Genomic DNA, 21,507 nt, shown 5'->3' on the forward strand with positions numbered 1-21,507 from the left:
GGACATGCAGAGCTTAATCCCATGCTGAGACATAGAAAGAATAAAAAATCACTCTTTGAGGCACACATCACAAAAAATCAGAAAAAGGTTATTTTTACAGCAGAGTTACCATCTGTGTGTTCCTGTATATAGTATGTATATATTATAACTAATACGTGTTCTTCTTTTTTCTCTTTTTCAGACTCCTGATGGTATTGTAATTCAGAAAGACCTCTTATTTTCAGCCAATGGAATTATTTCAGGATCATATAAGCTGCCAGAAATACTTAGGTAAGCTTCATGTTAATTGAAATTGTGTTTATAATACTGAAGGAACTGATCAACATGAACTTGTGAAGGCAACCCACACATAGACATGCCCATTGGAAACACACAAATATACTGTATATACAGTATAAATTGGAGATGCTCGCTTTAAAATGGGGACCTTGTTGATGTATCCAAATACTGTAACAAAGATAAAGAAAGCCAGGTTCAACCACAATCAGATTAAATGCTGTATACAGAAACAAATAGCACGAACAGATGAGCCATGACTACACATATGATCAGATCTCTGATACACTGTAGCTCTAAAGGTAGGTTGTTACTCCACCCTAAAATAACACATACATTTTTCTTCACCCACAAGCGTACAGATGCTGTAGTTGCTGTCTCTTTCACCACCTCAATCAAAACACAATGAACAGAATTCTGAACGATGGTAGAGATGCTGTGTTTGGTGGAGTCAGGAGTTCAAACAGAACATACTTTTTTAAGCACTTTGATAAATGATGACCTTAAGGTAAAGAAGAGGCAAGGTTTTGGAACACAAAAAAGTTGTTCTGTGTTTATTAATTTATGTTATTTTATTATTAAATTTAGGAATGTTAATCTTTCCTAGTTTTTCTATACAGAGTATGACAATTCTTTTTTTCTTTCTCTAGTACGGGAACATGGAAAGTTGTTACAAAATTTGAAAGTACACCTCAGAAAAATTTTACAGCTGATTTTGAAGTAAAGGAATATGGTAAGCCTTTTATTTTGTTTTCGAATTCAACATTCATTTTTTTATATTTTATTTTGTGTATATAATATTTTTTCTGGCCTTATGTCAAACCAATATTAGTTTGAAAAGGTGCTAAATTAATAACATTCAAACATATTAAAAAATGAATAGAATATAAATAAAATACTTATACTACTTAAAATACTAAATATAATAAATGCTAATTTGTTTTCATGGTTTTTAATACCTTTGATACTACAGTATTGAATAGAAATGTAGACAAACCTTTAAAAACGATCTAATCCTACTTATTTACTTGTTGTCTAGTACTGCCAAATTTTGAAGTGAAGCTGGAACCACATCAGCTGTTCTTCTACATTGATGATGAAGAACTTACTGTCTCAGTAACTGCCAGGTAGGGTAATTATAAACAAATCTTATATTATAAATATGTTTTGTTTGTAAATTCAATTCTTATATTACAATTAACCTCCATACTGTGTCAAGAAAATACAAAGTAAATATAAACAATATAAATTGAAATTTTATTGTTATGTTAATCTCCAGCCCTGAAATGAATAAAACAAACATAATTATACAACAGAACAGAAATTATACAATATTGATTTCTCTAAGAGGTTAAAATATTCTTAAATTGTAAGAACCCCGATTAGATTATTTGTGCCCTCAAGTCCACCTCATTGATGAAGTGCATACAATCGTGTATCTAAAGAATTTAATAACGGTATGATTATATTCGTGTACTGCGACAGGGCTGTGTAGGGCTGTTTCGCCTCCCTGTTCATGCAAGTTGTCTTGTAGCCTACTGGTCTAGGTGCGTGACTAACAATGCACAGGTTGTGTGTTTGAATCCAGCTGGTGCTGGACTTTTCTTTTAACAAACATTTCTTCGAAAAAATAGAATAGCGATATTATGGACAATCAATTGACTTTTATATTTCAAAATATCGCAACATGATCGATTCTAAGTCATTTTTGATAACAATGAAGTCACCTTCTTCCCTTCTGACAGCGGTTCCTGCTTCTATTGTGTGTGTGTGTGCAACAGAGTAAATTTTTATAGAGAAATGGAGGCTGGACAGTATGCGTTACAATATAAACATTTATATTGATTTAAATCGTGTTCTGATTTAAATCGCAAACGCGTGTTTAATTATGTGTTTTTTAATCATAATCAGGCTAATGCATTTCTACATTTTCTGTATGAACCAGCTTAGAGGTTCATACAGAAAGACAGCTTGTGTTTAAATTGAGTGTAAGGTAATTTATGCTTCTAAAGTCATGGTCAGCATTTATTATTGTACTGTGCTGTAAACTTTTTCTGTGCCTAGTCACATTATTTTATAACGTTTTTATTGCGTTATTAAATCCGGTGGCACTGTGTGTTAGTTTCCTGACTCCCATGTCACATGGTCTGTGATTGAATCCCATGGAACTATGACTTTATTTTTTAACAAACATTTCTTTGAAAAAATGAAATGTTTCCCTTGGTCAGAGATTAAATAAAACCTCACTCGCACCAAACAAATTTATATTTCTAAATATCACAACATGATCGAATTTAAGTCTTTTTAATAACAATGAATAGTCACCTATGCGTAACAAAATATACATTTATATTGATTTGAATCGCGTTTTGATTTAAATCGTAAACGCATGTTTAAACATATGTGTTTAAAGGCGATATACTGTATAAAAGCGCTGATTCCTATGGAGTGTGTTCCGCCGGGGATTCAAAAAAATTATTTTAAATAGGCTGATAAAGCTTAGACTACTGTAACTGTATTCTAGCCTGTATTACAACAGAACATTGGACAATGCAACGTAAATTGCAAAAATGCACTTGGAATCTGTCCAAGCCCTCCTACAAAAATTATTTAAACTGCGACACTGATCATTCATCTCTAAATAAACTTTATTTTATATAGCGTTTTAAGCGAATAGGTAATTAGATTGCTCATAAACACAGCGTGATTGCTCTCTGAAAATGCTTTTCCTTTATATTTAGGCTCAGATTTCAATTATAGATTGTATTATTATAAACTTTCTTGGAAAAATGTATTTTATGTAAACCATGTTTGCTATTAATTCATTTAGGGCTAAAATACATTCATTGTCTTCCAATCGAGTCGAGTTGACATTGGAAGCTTGCCACACCCGGACTGTTAAACCAACGCATTAGCACGTCAAAGCCTATTGAGGGTATTGAGCGATTAGGTTTATGAGCAATCTAATTGATGTTCCATATTATATTCCCTATTAATCAAATTCTAAAAGTATGCTTGTTGACTCCGGTATCACGTTAGTTAAAGACTTCGAAGCTTAAAATGTTTAGGGAGAAATGGAATACTGGTGTGTATTTTTTTCTTTAAAGTACCAAGACCAGCTATATACTGTATGTTTATGTTCCAAAATTAATATCGTTTATGGCCTTCACACGCGTTACAGTATGCTCCTATTCTTTTTATGCTCAGCTACTAAGATTTCCCTTCAGTGGTAAAATTAGATATGAATATTCAATACTTAAACGGGCACAGTTAAGACATTAAATATACATATACATACTGTATACAGTACAGTTTGCATACGGTAATATGTTTATGTTCCTAAATCAATCTCTTTTATGAGCATGTGAAAGGCATGGTGAATCAATGTACTTTGCATGATTGGAAACAAATGCGTGATTGCAAAATGCTGTGGTGTTACTTTTACAAAGACGGTCAATGAAAAAAAGAATGTTGACCAGGGCAATACTTTGAGTTTACACTTACAGCTTGTCCAAGGTCTTTCATTATTAATACTATTAGTAATATCTTCGTTAAAGACTGATGGCCACAGCTCAAACATGAGAGGTTGAGCTTTATTAGCTCCACCTTGCGGAAATTCTGGATACTATTATTTTGCTTGTCGTATTATAGGAGAATTTACGGTAACTAGCGGTATTTACCGGTAACTCGCGGTATTTACCGGTAGCTTGCGGTAGACTGTGTACAGCGTACCGGAAAATAATGCGGTATTGCCCGCGCATTTTGAATGGCTGCATCTGTACATACAGTAAAAAGTGTTAATTTTTAACAATAGGCAACTCAGTACAGAAATCGTTGTAAATTAAATCTATTGTCTTCTTTTACAACTGAACAAATTAGGAACAGGAACTGGATCTCTTCTCCTACAATCCAGTCAATACATGAGACCACCAACCACTTGTGTATCCAATCTTGTGTATCAAGGTTCACTGCACAGTCCTGCTCTTCCTGGAGAAAAGTAACAGACTTGTAGTTAAACACCATTTATAAACAACAGCTAGCCCTCCAAACTAACACTCCTCCAACAAGATGCTGCCAGAAATTTCTTAAGCAGGTATAGCCCTTAACAATGTGGTCTTACCTCCTGCTGGAGCACATGTGTCATTGTAAGGAAATGTACTGTAGTATCCATGGTGTGATGTTCCAGGGAAGAGAGTCTTCAACCTGTCATACTGTAGTTAGTTATACTGTAGATAAATTACATGACAACGCCAACCTGCCTGCCACCCTTTCATCATACTTGAATTATACAAATTTATTTGTCAGTCATGAGCAGTCAAAACAGGTGATGCTGTGAGTTAAAACATGCAACAGAGAAAATGAAACATGCTTTGCTGAAGAGTTCCTAAATACGGCTTACTGTCATGAGTGTCATATGTTCTAGAAACAAACGTAAATGTGCATGGACTAAAACTGTCTCACTCTAACAGAAAGCCAAGCCTCATGGATCCTATGTCATGTCTATGTGCCGCAGAAAGCACAGCCAAGTTTTATACAATTTGTCTTGCCCCTGAAATTTTTTACAGATATAATATAAACTATACTGGCTATTGTTTTTCTTTTTCTGTGAATGTTATTGAACTACTAAGAATAAAAACGGGATGGAATTTTGCTAAAAGAAAAACATAAATATCACTATAATTGAAGAGATGACTGCCTCAACATACACCTGATTGCAGCCCTTTTCATTTCCCGTACTGTTTACATTAGGTACTTGTACGGAAAAGATGTCGTGGGGTCTGCATATGTGGTGTTTGGAGTAGTGCTGGACAATGATGAAAAGAGAAGCTTCCCAGACTCCCTTCAACGAATAGAAGTAAGAATCAAGTTCCCATTTTCCCATTTTCACCATATAACAAGGGTCTGATTACACACTGGCATCACTGAAGTTTAGCGCACACAACAATTGGTGCTCTTTTACAAAGACGAAAGTAATATAAAAAAAATCATTTCTATCTAATCTAAGGCGTAAACACCATTCCTGCAACAGTAGATATTTTTAAAACAACAGTAGTTTGATACAAATGAAAGCTTTCTGAAGGGTGTGAGGGGTCCACTTTTAACTTCTTCCTTTCCCACATAAATGGAAACACTTTCTCCCTCACTTTGTCTTTAGGCTAAAGGGATATGTTAATGTACTAAACTGTTCACGGCCCTTCTGGACAATTCCAGACTATGCAGATGACATCGTATATTTCCAGCAACTCTATTTACTGCATCTCATGCAGAAAATGCCCAGCTATTTACATTGGTGAGACAAGAAGGAGACTGGCAGTCCATTTCTGGGAACATGTCAGAACTGTCAGACCAAAGATTATATCCCTAACCAAAATTATCCTGAAGCTAGGATCACACCTTCCCCCTCCTCTCAACAACAGACTTGTCTCCTTCTAAATCCTTTTATGCATTTGCTGGTTTTGGCTTCATACCTCTCTTCTCATTCTCCCTGATTGTCGATGTTCTTTCTCCCCTTCTCCGTGCCCCTTGCTAACTACCCTGTCTGTTGTTCTCCCATGCCAATTTCTCTCTCTCCCTCGCACTTGAAGAAGGCTTCACACCTGAAGCTTCACACTGTGTTTCTTTTGTTTTCCTTTTAGCATGAAATAAACCTTTATCTGTTTCTTTATAGCCTACACAGGCTGATGCAACTGCTTACTCAAACTAGTAAACTCTTACTTGCTTGGTAGAAACCAAAAATTGTTTTGAACACCTTAGATTTGCCTGCACATTATCCAGTCTTTGAGGGTTTTATAATATTCCCCAGCACTAAAGTGAAGTTTTCATTTACACCCCACAGATATGCATCTTCAGACTTGCACAGACACTGATGAATTCCACCATTGACATGTTACTGACACCTGATCACACTTTATAATCCAAAGAATTAAATGTTTTATGTGACACATTACAATTATAACTATCAATGAGGAAGCAAAGCGTAGTAAAATTCAATAGCCATTAAAGTTTGTATTTAACAATATATAACTAATGTATCATTTCACAATATATACATTACAAGATATTTTAAACAGATCAATAAACTACACATACTGTATACAGGTTAGTTATATGTGGACCAAAATTAATCATTTTAGTTCTGAGTAAACAAAAGTGAACATATTGTAAATTAAGATAAAGACCTAAAAATGGCTGAAACTTAATTTTTCCCTGTCATTCATGATTCAAAGTAATCACATGAACTTTCCTTTGATTTGCATTGATTTGCGTCCTGGCTCAATGGAGTTAATGATGGACAGGCTTATTTATGGCATTGAAAAGTGAAAAAAATTGCACAATGTAACAAACAAATTGAATTAATTTGTTCTCTATTTCAGATTACAGCTGGAAAGGGAACAGCCACATTGAAAAGACAACATATTTTAAAGATATACAAAGAAATGAAGGAAATCCTTAAAAAATCAATCTACATATCTGCAACAGTTTTAACATCAACTGGTAAGTCTTTTTCTTTAACATTTTCTTAAATATCAGACAGCGTGCAAGACATTGGCAGAGGATGTATGTGAAAAAAAAAACTGTTGGAACATCAAAAGACACAAATGCTGTTGACATTTGTGAAGTTCATTTTCTGAATCTATACTATTTTGTTTTTTTAGATGTTTGGTCCATGTCAAACTAAATGTTTCTAGTGAATTGCTGTGAATTTGACTTTAGTCTTCACTACAGCATAATTCAGAGTAGAATACAATAGTAATTTCATTGAAGCTTCTTTTTAAAAGTAAAACTTAATTCAGAAAGTTCAAGGTGAAGGGTAAGTTGGCAGAGTAGCTAGTATTGTTTTAAATGTTTCAAACTTTAAACAGATAAGTTCTGGGGATGTTTTGCTACTAAGAAACCAACTGCCTATCCTTATTGAAATTTATCAACTTGTTATACTTAGTCATTTTTCTTTGATAATTAATATGATTCAAAACATAGTGATTTTGAATACACCTGGACTATTTTGATTTTATGAAAGTTTCCAAGATCACCCATAACTGTAGGGACCCTGCAGATCTTGTCAACTCCAAATTAATTTGGTGAAAAAATGGTTATTTACAGATGCAGCCATTCAAAAATGGGGTACAACCCCATACTTTGGGAATGTATCTGCAGAATACCATAGAATATCGCAGTCCGTGATTGGCTGGCCAAAAAAACCGACAGGTGGCACTTGTGGTGCATTAGTTGTGAGTGTAATGATTGCTTCATTTAATCTCTTTACCATGCATGTTTAAATCCGCTTAATATGGAATATTAATGTGGGATTTTACAACTAAAGGGAAATTTGTTAGATAAGCATAAACATAAGAGGGGCTTTACGTCTCTGAGTGTCATAAACTATATTAATTTAGGAATATAATATATTGGAAGTATATGGCTGGAAGTGGCAGTTTAAATAAAAAATATACAACAGTATTCCACTTTCTTCAAAAACATTTTATGCATCAAAGTCTTTCACTCGGTCACTTGCTGTGGTTATTTTGGAAACATTTTGACGTGCTCATTCTGGCTATATTAAGTTTATATACTTTATAAAAAGCTATATGTTTTAACCTTTTCTATTAATACTTACGCTTGTTATCACAGTAAAAAAATGTGTACTTTTTAGAATCCGCTAAATAAGAAATATAATATGGAATCGCTTATCTAAAGAAATTAATAACGCTATTAATTTAAGGATCTAAATATATGTATTTATATAGCTGGTAGTATTACTGTAATCCACTTTCTTTGTAAACACCTTTTATTTTTAATTTGACTCATTCACACATGATTCGTTTAGAAACATTTTTAAGTTGTTTGTCTCAGCTGTGTTTCCGAGTAGCCCGTTGGTACAGCAGGTACAGCAGGGGTTCTGTCTAGGTGTTCCGAGTTCAATGCCTGGTTTGGGAACGAATTTTTCTTCTAACAAACAAAGACTCCTTTTTAAAATATAAAATAGTTAATATTATGTACACTATATTAACCATTTTTTTTTATATAAGATATTCAATGTTAAGTGATATTAAATAAAAACATGAATGAGCAAACGTGAATACGTGAAAGGCAATTAAACACAAGCCTTTACAACAAGCCTTAAAACGAAATCGTATATATTATAATTCGAATCGAGAATAACAAAGCGGTATAAAAAATACCACTGAAACTATAATAATGTGTCTGATCATTATTAACAGTATTAATTTAATAATAATACTGCTATTATTACTAATAATAAAAATACTAATACTAATTTTTGTTATTAATACTATTAATACAAATTCAAACTTCTTGAATCTTTTTCAGAGTCATTTGTTTTCTCCGGTTTTCATAACCTTCTCTAATTAAAATGCCTATTTATGAGATACTATGTTTCAGATGTCAATAACTTTGTGTAAAATGACACCGAGCCTTCAAACCACAGCATTTTAAAGATTGCAATATGTAAACATTTTCACAGCTTTTATTTAAACAATATCTAGTACCTGGTTACATTTTTAGAAACCTTAGTTTGAATAAAGTGGATCTCAGGTGTAAGTGACTTAATAATAATAATAATGGGACAATGCATCAGTTGAACCATTCTGAAGTCTGTCAATATCGTTAAAAAAAATATCCAAATGTTATAGGTGAGATTGCTATCTGTCCTGGATAAGGCGGTTAGAAAATATATAGACTGGTGGATTAAACTTGTAAAAATGTTAAACTTTTAATGCAATGTGGAAGATATTAATAATATCTTGGACAATCTGTAAGGTGAAGAGTTACAGAGGAGACATGTTGAGGTTTTTCTTTTCAGTTTGGAATTAACTTTTACGTAGTCCATTGCAGCCACTTTATGTAACGCAGCTCTTTACTTTAACAAGCATTTTATTTGTCACAAAGGCTAGGAGTGTTACACCCCATTATGTTTGTTATGTAGAATAGATAGTTTTGCTTGGGGGATGGGGATGGAAAACATTCACATTCTCATAGCGACACCCTGGACAGACAAATGTGATTACAGTAGGTGTTAAAAATTAAAAGGGGTGCCTGTGGCAGAGTTCAGCGCATTTTAAATTACTGAGAGGCTATGAACAGCAGCAGCACCTGTGTCAATGTTAGCGGTTTTATAAAAAATAATAAATTAATAATCAGGGTGCTGCTGGTTTTAGTTTGTAGTGGTCCTTTGTATTACAGGTATTATGGTACTGCAGTCTGTATTATGGGTAATTGTGGTGTCAATTTAGTGGATTTTATTCTGCACTTTGGTGCAGTCTGAGAAATGTCTCAAGGCAGATAGTGGGTTTTAGTCTCTTTGTTTGCTGGGGACATATCAGATGTTAAAAGGCATTCAACCTCCTCGCCCCAGAAAGACAAATGTGATACAGGTGATACAAATCCATTCAAAAGGGTGCAGTCTGTTAACACAAAATTTAACAGAGCCGCTTGTGAGAGCAAGGTGACTTTCTGCCCAATTACATGAGATCTAAAGTACAGTCAGATAGATTTTAAATTCTTTAGCTACAGTAGCTGTCCAATTCACCTACTTTGCGCAATACACAACTTCTGAAAAAATACCTTTTTCTCTTGTGCAAACTCATCAAAGGTTTATTTGTTATAATTCTGAAATTTGAACGGTATGCTTCAGCGACTCATTCATAGCATAATGAAAATAATCATCCCATCCCCTCCCTCACCAGGTCTTGCCTCCCCCTGTTCCACCTGCTCGAATCCCATGAAGTGAGATTCACAGATTCGATGAAATAGTAGCTCACACAGCAATGAACGGCAGTGTGATCGTATACTGTATACTGTATATAAAATATGATACCGTATGGTATGAAAGCCACTACAGTGCAGTATCTGTATTAACACAAAATAAAGCTGTTCTTAATTTGAATATAAATCCGGAGAGGCACATCGTGTTCGCAACAAGCTATAATAACAAACTATTTTCATACATCTGGTTATGTAAAAATATAGCCAAAAGGATTGCTCTAAAGGTTAAATTCCAAGATGAAAAGACAAGACTCTACGTATCGTCTCTGTAACTCTTCAGTTTACATCTCGTCAATGGTTGTTCATTATTGATATTATTAATAATATAAGTGTTTGTTACCAATAAACAGCGGGACCTTGTTTGAACTAAACCGCGTTTCAGAAATAATGTACAGTATGTCACCTTTTGCAACACTTTTAGTTTAGCAGGATTTGAGCGATAAGCACATTATTTAAGGGACTGACATTACCCACATCTATATCACTGTACGACACAGGTTTGAGTCAGAGTGTCTGTTAATAATACAGAGCCCTCCAATAAAATTAACTACTATGATTTATTTTTCCGTTTCAGCTAAATGAGGGGAAATAAAGTCAAATCAGGATCTTGGAGTTTAATAAGCAAGTGCTTTGGTCTAAAATATTTCAGGTCGGCATTTAGACAGTGTACATTAGTAAACAAAAGAGTCACTGGCTCACTTAAAGGTGTAACATGTCTGTGTTTAATATCATGGTACCATTTCAACATATTGATAAACTGTTCTCCAGTTATTGGCAATTCCAAAAATGACCCTTCTTCCCTCCTTTGTTTATCTTAAAGAATTCTGTGAAGAAATCCTTAGTCACAAACCATCACATATAATAATTTATCCAGATACACACACTCACACTGGAGCAAATTTTGCCTGCTCAGCCGGCAATACTCCTGTTGAGCAACGCCGGAGACCTCAGTTCAAGCCCATGCTGTGAAGGACAAACTCAGGCAGGATCAACTAGGGCACAAGCCCAGGATATAAGATATCAAGATATAATATATTTTTCTTATACAGATATAAGAAAAGACGATATACAATATGTCTCCTCTATAACTCTCCTCTATAACTCTTCAGTTTACAGAATAATTCCACAGAGCCACACAGCATTGTCACAACATAGTAAACAACAGTCACTGGCTTTCTTAAAGATGTAACACATCTTCAGTGTCATGGTACAGTTTAAACATATTGATAAGCTGTTCTTCATTAACACTATAAAGTGGTAATGTATAAAGTTTTTTTTTAAAGCCAATGTCAAAATGTTTCTAAAATGTCCACTTGTGATATTTTAGCTGCTTAGTTACACGACTCCATATTAATATTACTATCAAGTGGTATTAAATCTGTACAACTTTACTTTTTTACAATAACAGCAAGTGGTGTTGTTACTACAGTACGTATTCTTAGAAAAGGATAAAATGTTATAACTTTTAATGAAGTACAGTATATAAGCTTTATAATGTTAGAACAAGCACGTTAAAACAACAAACCACTGTAAGTTACCAAGTTAAAGACTTTGATGCATAGAATATTTATTGCATATATATATATGCATAATTAACATATTTAATGTATGTAGAAAGTGGAAGGTTGTGTATTTTTGTCCAATTGAGCAATCTTGCTTTTATAAAATATGCCTACTTTTTAATAAGTTTAATGTTTACCATGCTGTAATACACAGTTTAAAATCATTAAAAGTAAAAAAAGTATACAACTTAAATTCTTAGACTGGCAAAAGATAGTCCCTCAGCTTTGACCGGGATTCGAAACCGTGCATTTTCTGGCGACAGCCCAAATGCAGCACATGAGACTTTAAGCTTTCCCAGCACCACTTAGCAGTTTAACAAGGTATTTCACCCTATTTTAAAAAAAACATTTGGTACCTTGCATTTCCTTGCTGAACATGCACTGCGATTTACCGCAGCCATTTTGAATGGCTGGATCTGTATTTAACAGTATAGAAGTGTTGATAATTCCCTAATTAATCCATTAGGGAAAACATCCAGGTTCATGACTCAGACATTAGGAAACAGTTGAATGGAATCAAAGTAATCACTCTACTAGAGTATCATATTATAAATACATAATCCACAGGAAATTTACACCAGATTGTTTTTATTCATTCCAATATGGATTCCAAAGAATAATTCCAGTCTCCTTTAAAATAGCTGTATATATAATAAATCAATAATGAAAAAAATAATATGTGAAAAGGCTGTATTATAAAATTTTAACATAGAGTATAGATATATCTAGAATTAAGTATTATGTTAAATTTGTTATGGACATAATTTTAAAATCAGTTTTGTCACTATAATTTTAAGATAAAGCTTGACTCCTCTCAACCAGAAATGTTCAAATAATAAAACTGTAGAGGAGCAATGAGTCACTGAGTTTATGTTTCTATGTAAAATTCTGTATTCATACCTTAATATTATATTTGTAATTTTGTTAAAGGCAGTGATATAGTGGAAGCTGAGAGGAGAGGCATCCAAATTGTTCAGTCCCCTTATGCCATTCATTTCACAAAGACTCCCAAGTACTTCAAGCCTGGAATGCCCTTTGATGTCATGGTAATTTCACACTATCAGCAATGCTACTATGATATTTAACATAACTGCATATAGTATTTTAGGATATGTGCATATTCTATCATGAAACTCATATAGGAATTTGTTTCAAAGGTAGAAAAAAAAAGGTTTCTGTTTCATTTTAAAATTTATAACATTCAAATCTTCTCTTAGCAAATGATGTTGTGCTCTTATTAATACCCTAAATACCCTAAATTAGTTTGTTCATCATCATATCACTACATGTGTATGTCAAAAACAACAAAAAGACAATGGACAAATGAAATAACAGAATAGTTCCAATTTTCAGATCCACTATAGGCTGATAGGCTTCACAACTAAAAGAGATTTTTACTAAACTTGTTCTTCTTTAATATTCCATCTTTTACATTTATTTCTGACATTGAGAGTTTTTTTATCACACAGTGTACAGAAAAAGAAAACCTTTAATAATGAAATCTACTTTTTTATCTCTGTATCCTAATAAAATATTTCTGTTCCCAAAGGTTCTCGTGACAAATCCAGATGGCACACCAGCAAGCAACATTGATGTTGAAATAAGTCCAGAAATTTCTGGCAGAACTCAACAACAAGGAACAACAAAGATGACCGTTAACACACGTGGGGATGCTACAAGACTACCAATCACTGTATGTTCCACATGCTGTTTTAGGAACTCATGTTCAATGTGTTAAATATGTACAAAATTGCTATTCAAATATGAATAATGTTCTTCTGGACTCCAGGCTATGATCTTTCAGTTCATCTATAATCATCCCTGTGATCTTTGACTGTAATGGCCTCTATCTTACATTGTGATTTTTGACAGGTGAAAACTAAAGCTCCTAATCTCACTCCTGATCGCCAAGCTACAGGAAGCATGGAGGCCTTGCCTTATAGGACACAACTGAATTCTAAAAACTACCTTCATATTGGAATCCAGGCAGCTGAACTGGAACCAGGAACAAATCTGCAAGTTAATCTGAATCTAGGCAATGATGCTGGAGTCCAGGATCAAATAAAGTATTTTTCATATCAGGTATGTATTTAGTTGTCTAATTGAATCCCCTGAAGTCTGTCTAAAAGGTCCTCATTTTCACAAAAGAACATACGAAATTGTTGTGCAATAAGTCATGACATTCAGTTCATTATATTTTATCCTTTCCTCCCAAAGTGTAAAACACTACAGACGAGTTTTAAGATGATTACAAAAGATGATTTTTAAGAGGTTTCTGATTATGACCGCTTCTCAACCTAAAATTTAAAACTGGGTTATTTTGTCATTAGAATTTGATCAAACTATTGAAACAAAAATTCAAACAAAGAAACTTTAAATTGTTTTAAGTGTATAGGCAATTCTAAAATGACTGGTGTCACGCTTGCAATGTGAAGTTGCCATGGGTAAACGCAGCATTCTCCCAAGTGCCCTCAAGCCATCTCAGTGAGAATGAGACCAGACCCCAGGTCTATCCACTTGCCTGCCTATCAATCAGGCAGCAATCTTCCTATCATGCTACAAATTAAACATCACATTTAAGGCTAATTCAGTGCTTTACCAGTTATCTGACATTAAGCTACTGAAAGCAGTCCAATTAGTTCTCTGCTTGATATTCACTTTCACTGAAACTGAAAGGTAAGGTCCATCTCAGCACGTGGCCAGAGGTGATACCTCTCTGTATGTTTACCAGGAAGCTCTTAATCTGTCAGTTGTTTTTCGGGCATCCCTGATCTTGTCAGCCCATCTGCCTGTTTCCCAGGAGGATCCTTTCCAGTCAGCCTGTATGCTCTGTTCCAGGACAGCCCTGCATAAACAGCAGACTGCATATCCAACTGCATCCCTGCTGTCTCAGCTCTTCCTGATAAAGGATACCACAGTGTTACAGCTGGAATTTATTCCAACAGTATAAATTGTTCCTTTCATATGCTGATGTTTTTTGCACATTCATTTTATGACTTATTTCAGACATTTCACCTGAAAGGTAATCATGATATGAATAAGTCTTTGTACTGTAAAGAAGTATTTTTACTCTGGCTCATCACCTAGAGATATCAGTGACAAAGCAGATCAGCCTGATTTTGTCTGAATATATATTTTCAATCCTGTCTTCAGTTTCAAGCTAGTGTGAAGACTATCAATTAAGTTTTTTGTTTTCCATTGAGGTTTATTAGAATCTTAGAACTGTAATTGTAACTTCACTGTGTTTCAACAGATTGTAAACAAAGGACAGATTATGACAGCTGGAAAACAGGCAAGATTACCTGGGCAGTCCTTGGTTACATTATCACTGCGCATTGAAAAAGAAATGATTCCTTCTTTCCGGTTTGTGGCATACTATTACCTCAGAAAAGGTGGACAAATCGAAGTTGTGGCCGATTCAGTCTGGGTGGATGTAAAGGACACATGTATGGGAACAGTAAGTATCTGACAGTTAATGTAAGTATTATTTGTAAAAAAAAATATCATCTATTTTGGAAAGCAGTCTCTACGTGGTAAAACTTCTAAAATGAAACTTAAATTAAGGCAAGGTAGTCAATACAAAGTGCATACGACTAACAATAAAAAATGTACTGTTTGCCTATAAATACAAAAATTGATTTAACTCCAAAAACAAAGTTGTGGACTAAAAAATATAAAGTAATAACTGTTATAATTGTATGTGTTTTTATCTAGTATTATAAAGGAAAGTGGAACTTAAGGAAGAGTTCTTTAATGGTGATTGGCACCAGCAGCTGTCTAAAATGTCAGTCCAGGCTTACATAATTATTATATCACAATTACTTTACAAGAAATAGGTAAGAAGGAACAAAAGACAAACATTTGTCAATGTTCAGAACTACTTAAGGTCCTCCAAACTTTAAAAGTTCTTAAACTTTACATACAGTAGGTAAAACATGTAGTCTTTGAACTGCTTGGTAAATATCCATGGGTGTACAACACACTAACCTATTCAGGTACCAAAAAATAGTTTTTGCTACAATGAAATCGGAAAAGCAAATAGTACAGACATCATAATGCAGGCACATTTCAGTGCTTTGGCAGTACTGTAGGTACAGATGCAGCCATTCAAAGTGCGCGGTACAAACCCGTACAGCGGGCAAATCATTACGTCATACCGCTTCATAACGCGTCATACCGCGGTACGTGATTGGCTGGCCAAAATGACCGACAGGGGAATTCGTGGTGCATGGTCGGTCGTGGAAAGATTCAATCATTTAATGTCTTTACTGTGCATGTTTTAATCCGCAAGTATTGAATACTTATATGGAATTTTACCACTAAAGGGAAATTTTAGTAGCTGAGCATAAAAAGAATAGGAGCATAACGCATCTGAAGGTCATAAACTATATTAATTTAGGAACATAAACATATTATGTAAACTGTATATTGCTGGTCTTGATATTTTAAAGAAAAAATACACACCAGTATTCCATTTCTCTATAAACAGTTTAAGCATCAGAGTCTTACATGTGGTTATTTTGGAAGCATTTTTACGTGCTCCTTGCTCCTTCTGACCATGTTACTATACGTTTATACAGTATACAGTGCTTTGTGAGAAAAGTGAAAGTTTTAAGTTTTTCTGTGAATACGCTCGATACCGGAGTAAACAAGCATACTTTTAGAATTTGATTAATAGGGAATATAATATGGAATCGTGTATCTAAAGAAATTAATAACGATATAATTATATTCATGTACTGTAACACAAACAGTAGTATATACACATATCTATTGATATGTGTACGGCTGTTTCACCACCTGTCATGTGACTGTGTTAGTGGTATGATGGTTTAAGTGCCTGACTTACAAGCAAGAGGTTGGCTGTTCAAATCCAGCTATCACATGAGTTTTCTCTTAACAAACATTTCTTTGAAAAACTAAAATAGCAATATTATGGACACTCTATTGACCTTTTTATATTTCTAAATATCACAACTTGTTCGAATCTACAGTAAGTCATTTTTTAATAACAATGAATAGTCACCATCTTTCCCATTAGTTTTTGTCAATTAAAAAATAAAGTATTTCCGTTTACAAAGACGGTTACAAAGAATGTGCACCAGGGTAATACTTTGAGTTTACAGCTTGTCCAAGGTCATTCATTATTAATACTATTAGTAATATCTTCGTTAAAGACTTTGATGCGTAAGATATTTCTGCATTATTAAAATATTTATGATAAAGGTGGTAGGTTGTGTACTTTTGTCCAACTGATGAATCTTGCTTTCATAAAATATACCAGTTTTAATGTATAATGATTAACATGCTGTAATACAGTATACAACTTAAATTCTTAATTGAATAAAGATTGTCCCTCAGCAGTGATCGGGAGTCAAATCCGGGTGTTTTCTGGCAACAGCTCAAATATTGTACATGAGAGGTTGAGCTTTATTAGCTCGGTAATTCTGGATACTATTATCTTACTTGCGGTATTATGCGGTATTATACGGTATGACGAGTTATGACGTGTTATACCGCAACACGCCCACTGCGTTTTACCGCGGCATACCCCACTCGTTTTGAATGGCTGCATCTGTACATTTCAATAGTATTTTTGAAAAAGTTGAATATTTTGTTTTGAATCTTTAGACATTTAGACATTTAGATATTTTTATTTTTTTAGCTCTGTTTTGCTTGATTTCAATTCAAGTTTAATAATTTAAATCCACCTAATATGAGTCCTGAATAAATTATTTTCTCTCTTCCTTCATTTAATGGATAGAATTTCCAGTGTATCTTGTTAATGTACACCTGAAAATCTAAAAGTTTAGCCTTGCATGAACACTTAATAAAGATCCTGTGGTACTTCATTTATCACAGGAATATGTAGCTTTTAGGTTATTTAGTAAATGCAGTCTTTAAAATCAAGACAAACAAGGACAATGACGGAAATCGAAAGAAAGCAGAGGTCAAATATTGACCAATGATAACTTTTTGTTCCTTTTAGTCATTCAAACAAATTGGTCTAAAATCGTTTAAAAAGTTAAAAGCAATATACAGCATAAAAAATTGTTTTTTTTTTACTTAGTCAGTTGATTTGGTTTGCCTGTAACAGTTAGTTACCAGTAAAATAATACATCATTTTATTAAGTTTTTTAAAATATAAAAAAATGAAGAAAAAATACATAAGGTAATATTTAGTGGTATATTTTTAGTGGAGTATTATATTAGAGTCCCTCTAGCTTTTTTTTTTAATCAAATACATCTCTGGCATTTTTAGAAAAAAAAAACCCATCAGATTTACAAGAGATTTATGTGTGTGGGGCAGTTCTATAATGCATTGGGACATAATGTCAACTTTGCACTCTATGTAAATAATTTTGACTTGATTTGTTTGTTTTGTAATAATTACAATCTTATTCAATATTTTAGAAATAAAACGACCCAATTTTAATTGTTAATATCATACAGTAGCTAGCATGTGGGAAAGCACGAAGCATTTGATCAGTTATTGCCATATTAAGGGTCATACATTGTATGTTCCATATGTAGAGATTTGATGGTTTTACTGAGACAATTATTAATTGTAGCAGTAATCACGAGGTGGTTCGTTTAGGCTTTTAGAAAATCAAATGTCAGAACAACTAACAACGCACACACACGGGTTCAATACACGAGATACATTTATTAATATAAATTGTGCACCAAACATATACTAGTCTGCCTGGATACAAGCGGCAGACCTTACTGTGAGGGTTATCAATACACAAAGTATATAATCTCGAAGAGATGCCAACACAAAGAGATACAACAGAGAATATATGTCAATATATATCGTTCGGTTACCAAATCGCTAAACAGTGTTATTACCCACTGTTACTCTAAACTCGGACGTAAATACATTACTCATGAATTAAATTGATAACAACTTGTATTGAGGTACAATTGAATTCTCGAGACGCAATGTAGAACATGGGGTTTACTTATCCACTGTGTATGGATTTGGAATTTCCCAGCACAAACACCAAACCAGCTGACAGGCTCTGTTGCAGCCTCCATTCCAGCGGTTGTCCAATGGGTGTTGTCCCGGCGTCCTCTGACTACCGGCCAACCAGTCGAGGTACAGCTTAGAGTAGGACGGGCGGAGGAATCTAACTGCGGCGCGCAGGGCAGTCGTTGTTCCGAGGGGATCTACCAGCAGTCCGGCTGGCTAGTAGAAAGTCTCTATGCACAGAGTGTGACCGCGAGTCCTCACAAGTCACTCTTTTGCCCGGGAAGAAGCTGGTTCGTTCCCAGTCCAGCGCTGCTTCTGAATAAGTTATTCAGGTTGTCGACAAGGGTCCAACTGTAGGCTGCCGTTGTTCAAGCGGAGCATTCACGTTGGTAGAATTCTGAATACGTACGGGATCCTCGGTCTCGCGCTTAGAACAAAGTCCAAGTCCCAGTGCAGACAACAGCAGTTGTCACGTGATTGTCTCTGAGGATGTGCGAAAATGGCCAAGGAGAGCCCCGATCTGAGCTTGCACTCCCTTTTTGACCAAGACACAGATGTGTGCTGATTGGTTGAGAGCTTGGCGGGCATTGGAGACCCACGTGGTGTTACCCCGCCCTGCCTGATTGGTTGATAAAGGTGAGATATGAGTCACTTACTCCTGACACTTAGGAATGCAGTCCAGATGTCCATTCGGCACTCCCTAGACAGATAGGCGCCAATGGATGACCATTGATCATGATAGCCAGGCTTAGCCAAGTGCATCCCCGTTTGGGAGCTGTCCCTTATCAAAAGAAAACATCTTAAATCAGCCTGCATGAATACTTTCTCTGTGGCTGCACCACAGAGATGGAGAGTGAGATGGGGCCTCATTTAGGAAAGCACAGCAACGCTTAATTCTGTCTTATTAACAAGCATTGCCGCTACATATCTCCCCTTTTTGAAGGTCACGAGGTCCTGAGGCGTTGTTGCCTTCAAAACAAAAACAGAGTTAAGTGATGTCTGTTGTACGACGGTGGATTCTACCATCCAATATTCACATTACCTCTCGAGAATTTGTACAGGAAATAGTGTTGGAAAGAACATTGCATATACTTGCTCTCAGTTATAAGGTACATAGAAATGAGGCATCAGGCATCATCATTAGCCCTAGACGTTAGGAAAGCACAGCAACGCTTAATTCTGTCTTATTAACAAGCATTGCCGCTACACATATTTGGGTTCTCACATTCTTTGTATTTGCTGTGCATTGTCATTACAAAGGGCTTCATGCACTGAATACGTGATTGGCAAAACCAATCATTGTCAGGAGTAAGAGTGTATTGAGTTTTATTCTAGAATTGATGTGCTGTGCATCACAAAACCGGTTACTATAAGTATTGCAGATAAGGGATCTGAATGAATCAGTGATGCCTTACATTAGTTTAATTCTTCCTTGTTTTTTCTTTTTTTTTCTTCTGCCTCCAAGCTCCGTGTGACCCCAACCACTGACAGAGACAGGAGGGTGTATGAACCACGCAGACCATTTAGTCTAACATTAATAGGGGACCCAGGAGCAAAGGTTGGACTTGTTGCTGTTGATAAAGGAGTCTATGTTTTGAACAACAAAAACAGACTCTCACAATCCAAGGTAAGAGACAAGCCAGAAAAACTGAGGAGTACTTATGTACAAGACCAATTGAAATAATTAATCACATCCTTTTAAATGAAAGTAGAGGAACTTACTGTAGCACAAATGTTATGGAAATTTTCTTAATACATGTACCTATCATTGTGCACAAAGCTATTCACTACTAAATTTCAGTGCTTCTGTTGTTTTAGTTAGTTATGTTATTTAAACAATCTCGTGAGTAATCATTTACTTTGAATAAGAAGCTGCAATCCAATCTTATGTGTGTCAGGTTGTGACACAATGCTCCACTGTATTTGGATACATTAGACAGTAATACAAAGTATAATTTATTTGTGATATTCTGATAGTCACAGTACTAAATTCATATCTACTGTCACTGAATTTTGCTGGAAAACATTGGAAGTGTTTTTGCCTCGGTTAAAGCATTTTCTGTATTATATCATTGGGGCACATAATTTAATAATACATTTCATTGTTGAAAAATTGAAAAAGAGAAAATGAATGGATGGAAAATTGTTTAACTTTTGTTTTAAGGATTGTTTGTTTTATTTAATTACAGATCTGGGACATTGTAGAGAAGAATGACATTGGCTGTACAGCTGGCAGTGGCAGTGACAACATGAATGTATTTAACGATGCTGGGCTTATGTTTAAATCAAGCTCTGGAAGTGAAACAAAACCTAGAACAGGTATTTAAAAATGTGATTAAGTGATTATTTCAGGAAACACCCAAAATCTATTTTGTAGTTTGTTTCTATATTACACTACAGATATTTGAGGGAAACCACTTCATAGCCCACTGAAGTATAGTCTAGTGATTGATATGCAGCAGTATTTTTATACCACAAGCCCCAATACACTGGACAGCATAGATGGAAAAGATAGAAATTGCTTTACAATATGAATTACTGAGGAAATTTAGAATGGGCACATTGTACACACCCAAAATTTATTTTTGACAAGAAACTAGGGTTAACAATTTTTCTCTTACAAACCATGCGATATGTGGGATGGGACATTTACTAATCAAATACTCAGGAGCTTGGTTTAACTTCTCATCTGAGGCATAGTGCTGTGTACCAGGTAATCATATTGGAGCATTGACTTTTTAGAAATTGTGCTTCAGGGGAAGGAGCAATACCTTTGTCTATCAACACCACTTAAAGCAGTAATCGGATTTTTCTTCGAGGACTTCCATCCCAGTACAGTCCAGGTCCAATTTTAGATAGTAGTAATGTTACTGTCAGATAGTTCCACATTTAGTTAAACCATGATCATAA

At 34.7% G+C, this 21,507-nt stretch overlaps 1 protein-coding gene across 1 annotated transcript in view; it reads left to right on the forward strand.

Annotated features, from left to right (window-relative positions):
* LOC148650214 (complement C3-like) overlaps nt 1-21,507 on the forward strand; it is an 81,260-nt gene that overhangs the window by 11,411 nt on the left and 48,342 nt on the right. The window contains exons 5-15 of the mRNA XM_088603785.1: nt 182-270; nt 927-1,009; nt 1,316-1,403; nt 5,026-5,131; nt 6,651-6,771; nt 12,552-12,667; nt 13,171-13,314; nt 13,494-13,703; nt 14,875-15,078; nt 20,063-20,224; nt 20,787-20,916. Coding sequence (XP_088459911.1) covers nt 182-270; nt 927-1,009; nt 1,316-1,403; nt 5,026-5,131; nt 6,651-6,771; nt 12,552-12,667; nt 13,171-13,314; nt 13,494-13,703; nt 14,875-15,078; nt 20,063-20,224; nt 20,787-20,916 — 1,453 coding nt within the window. The remainder of the gene's footprint in view (nt 1-181; nt 271-926; nt 1,010-1,315; nt 1,404-5,025; nt 5,132-6,650; nt 6,772-12,551; nt 12,668-13,170; nt 13,315-13,493; nt 13,704-14,874; nt 15,079-20,062; nt 20,225-20,786; nt 20,917-21,507) is intronic.

The sequence above is a fragment of the Lepisosteus platostomus genome, chromosome 13, assembly GCF_059453375.1.
Source record: "Lepisosteus platostomus isolate fLepPlt1 chromosome 13, fLepPlt1.hap1, whole genome shotgun sequence".
NCBI classification, from domain to species: domain Eukaryota; kingdom Metazoa; phylum Chordata; class Actinopteri; order Semionotiformes; family Lepisosteidae; genus Lepisosteus; species Lepisosteus platostomus.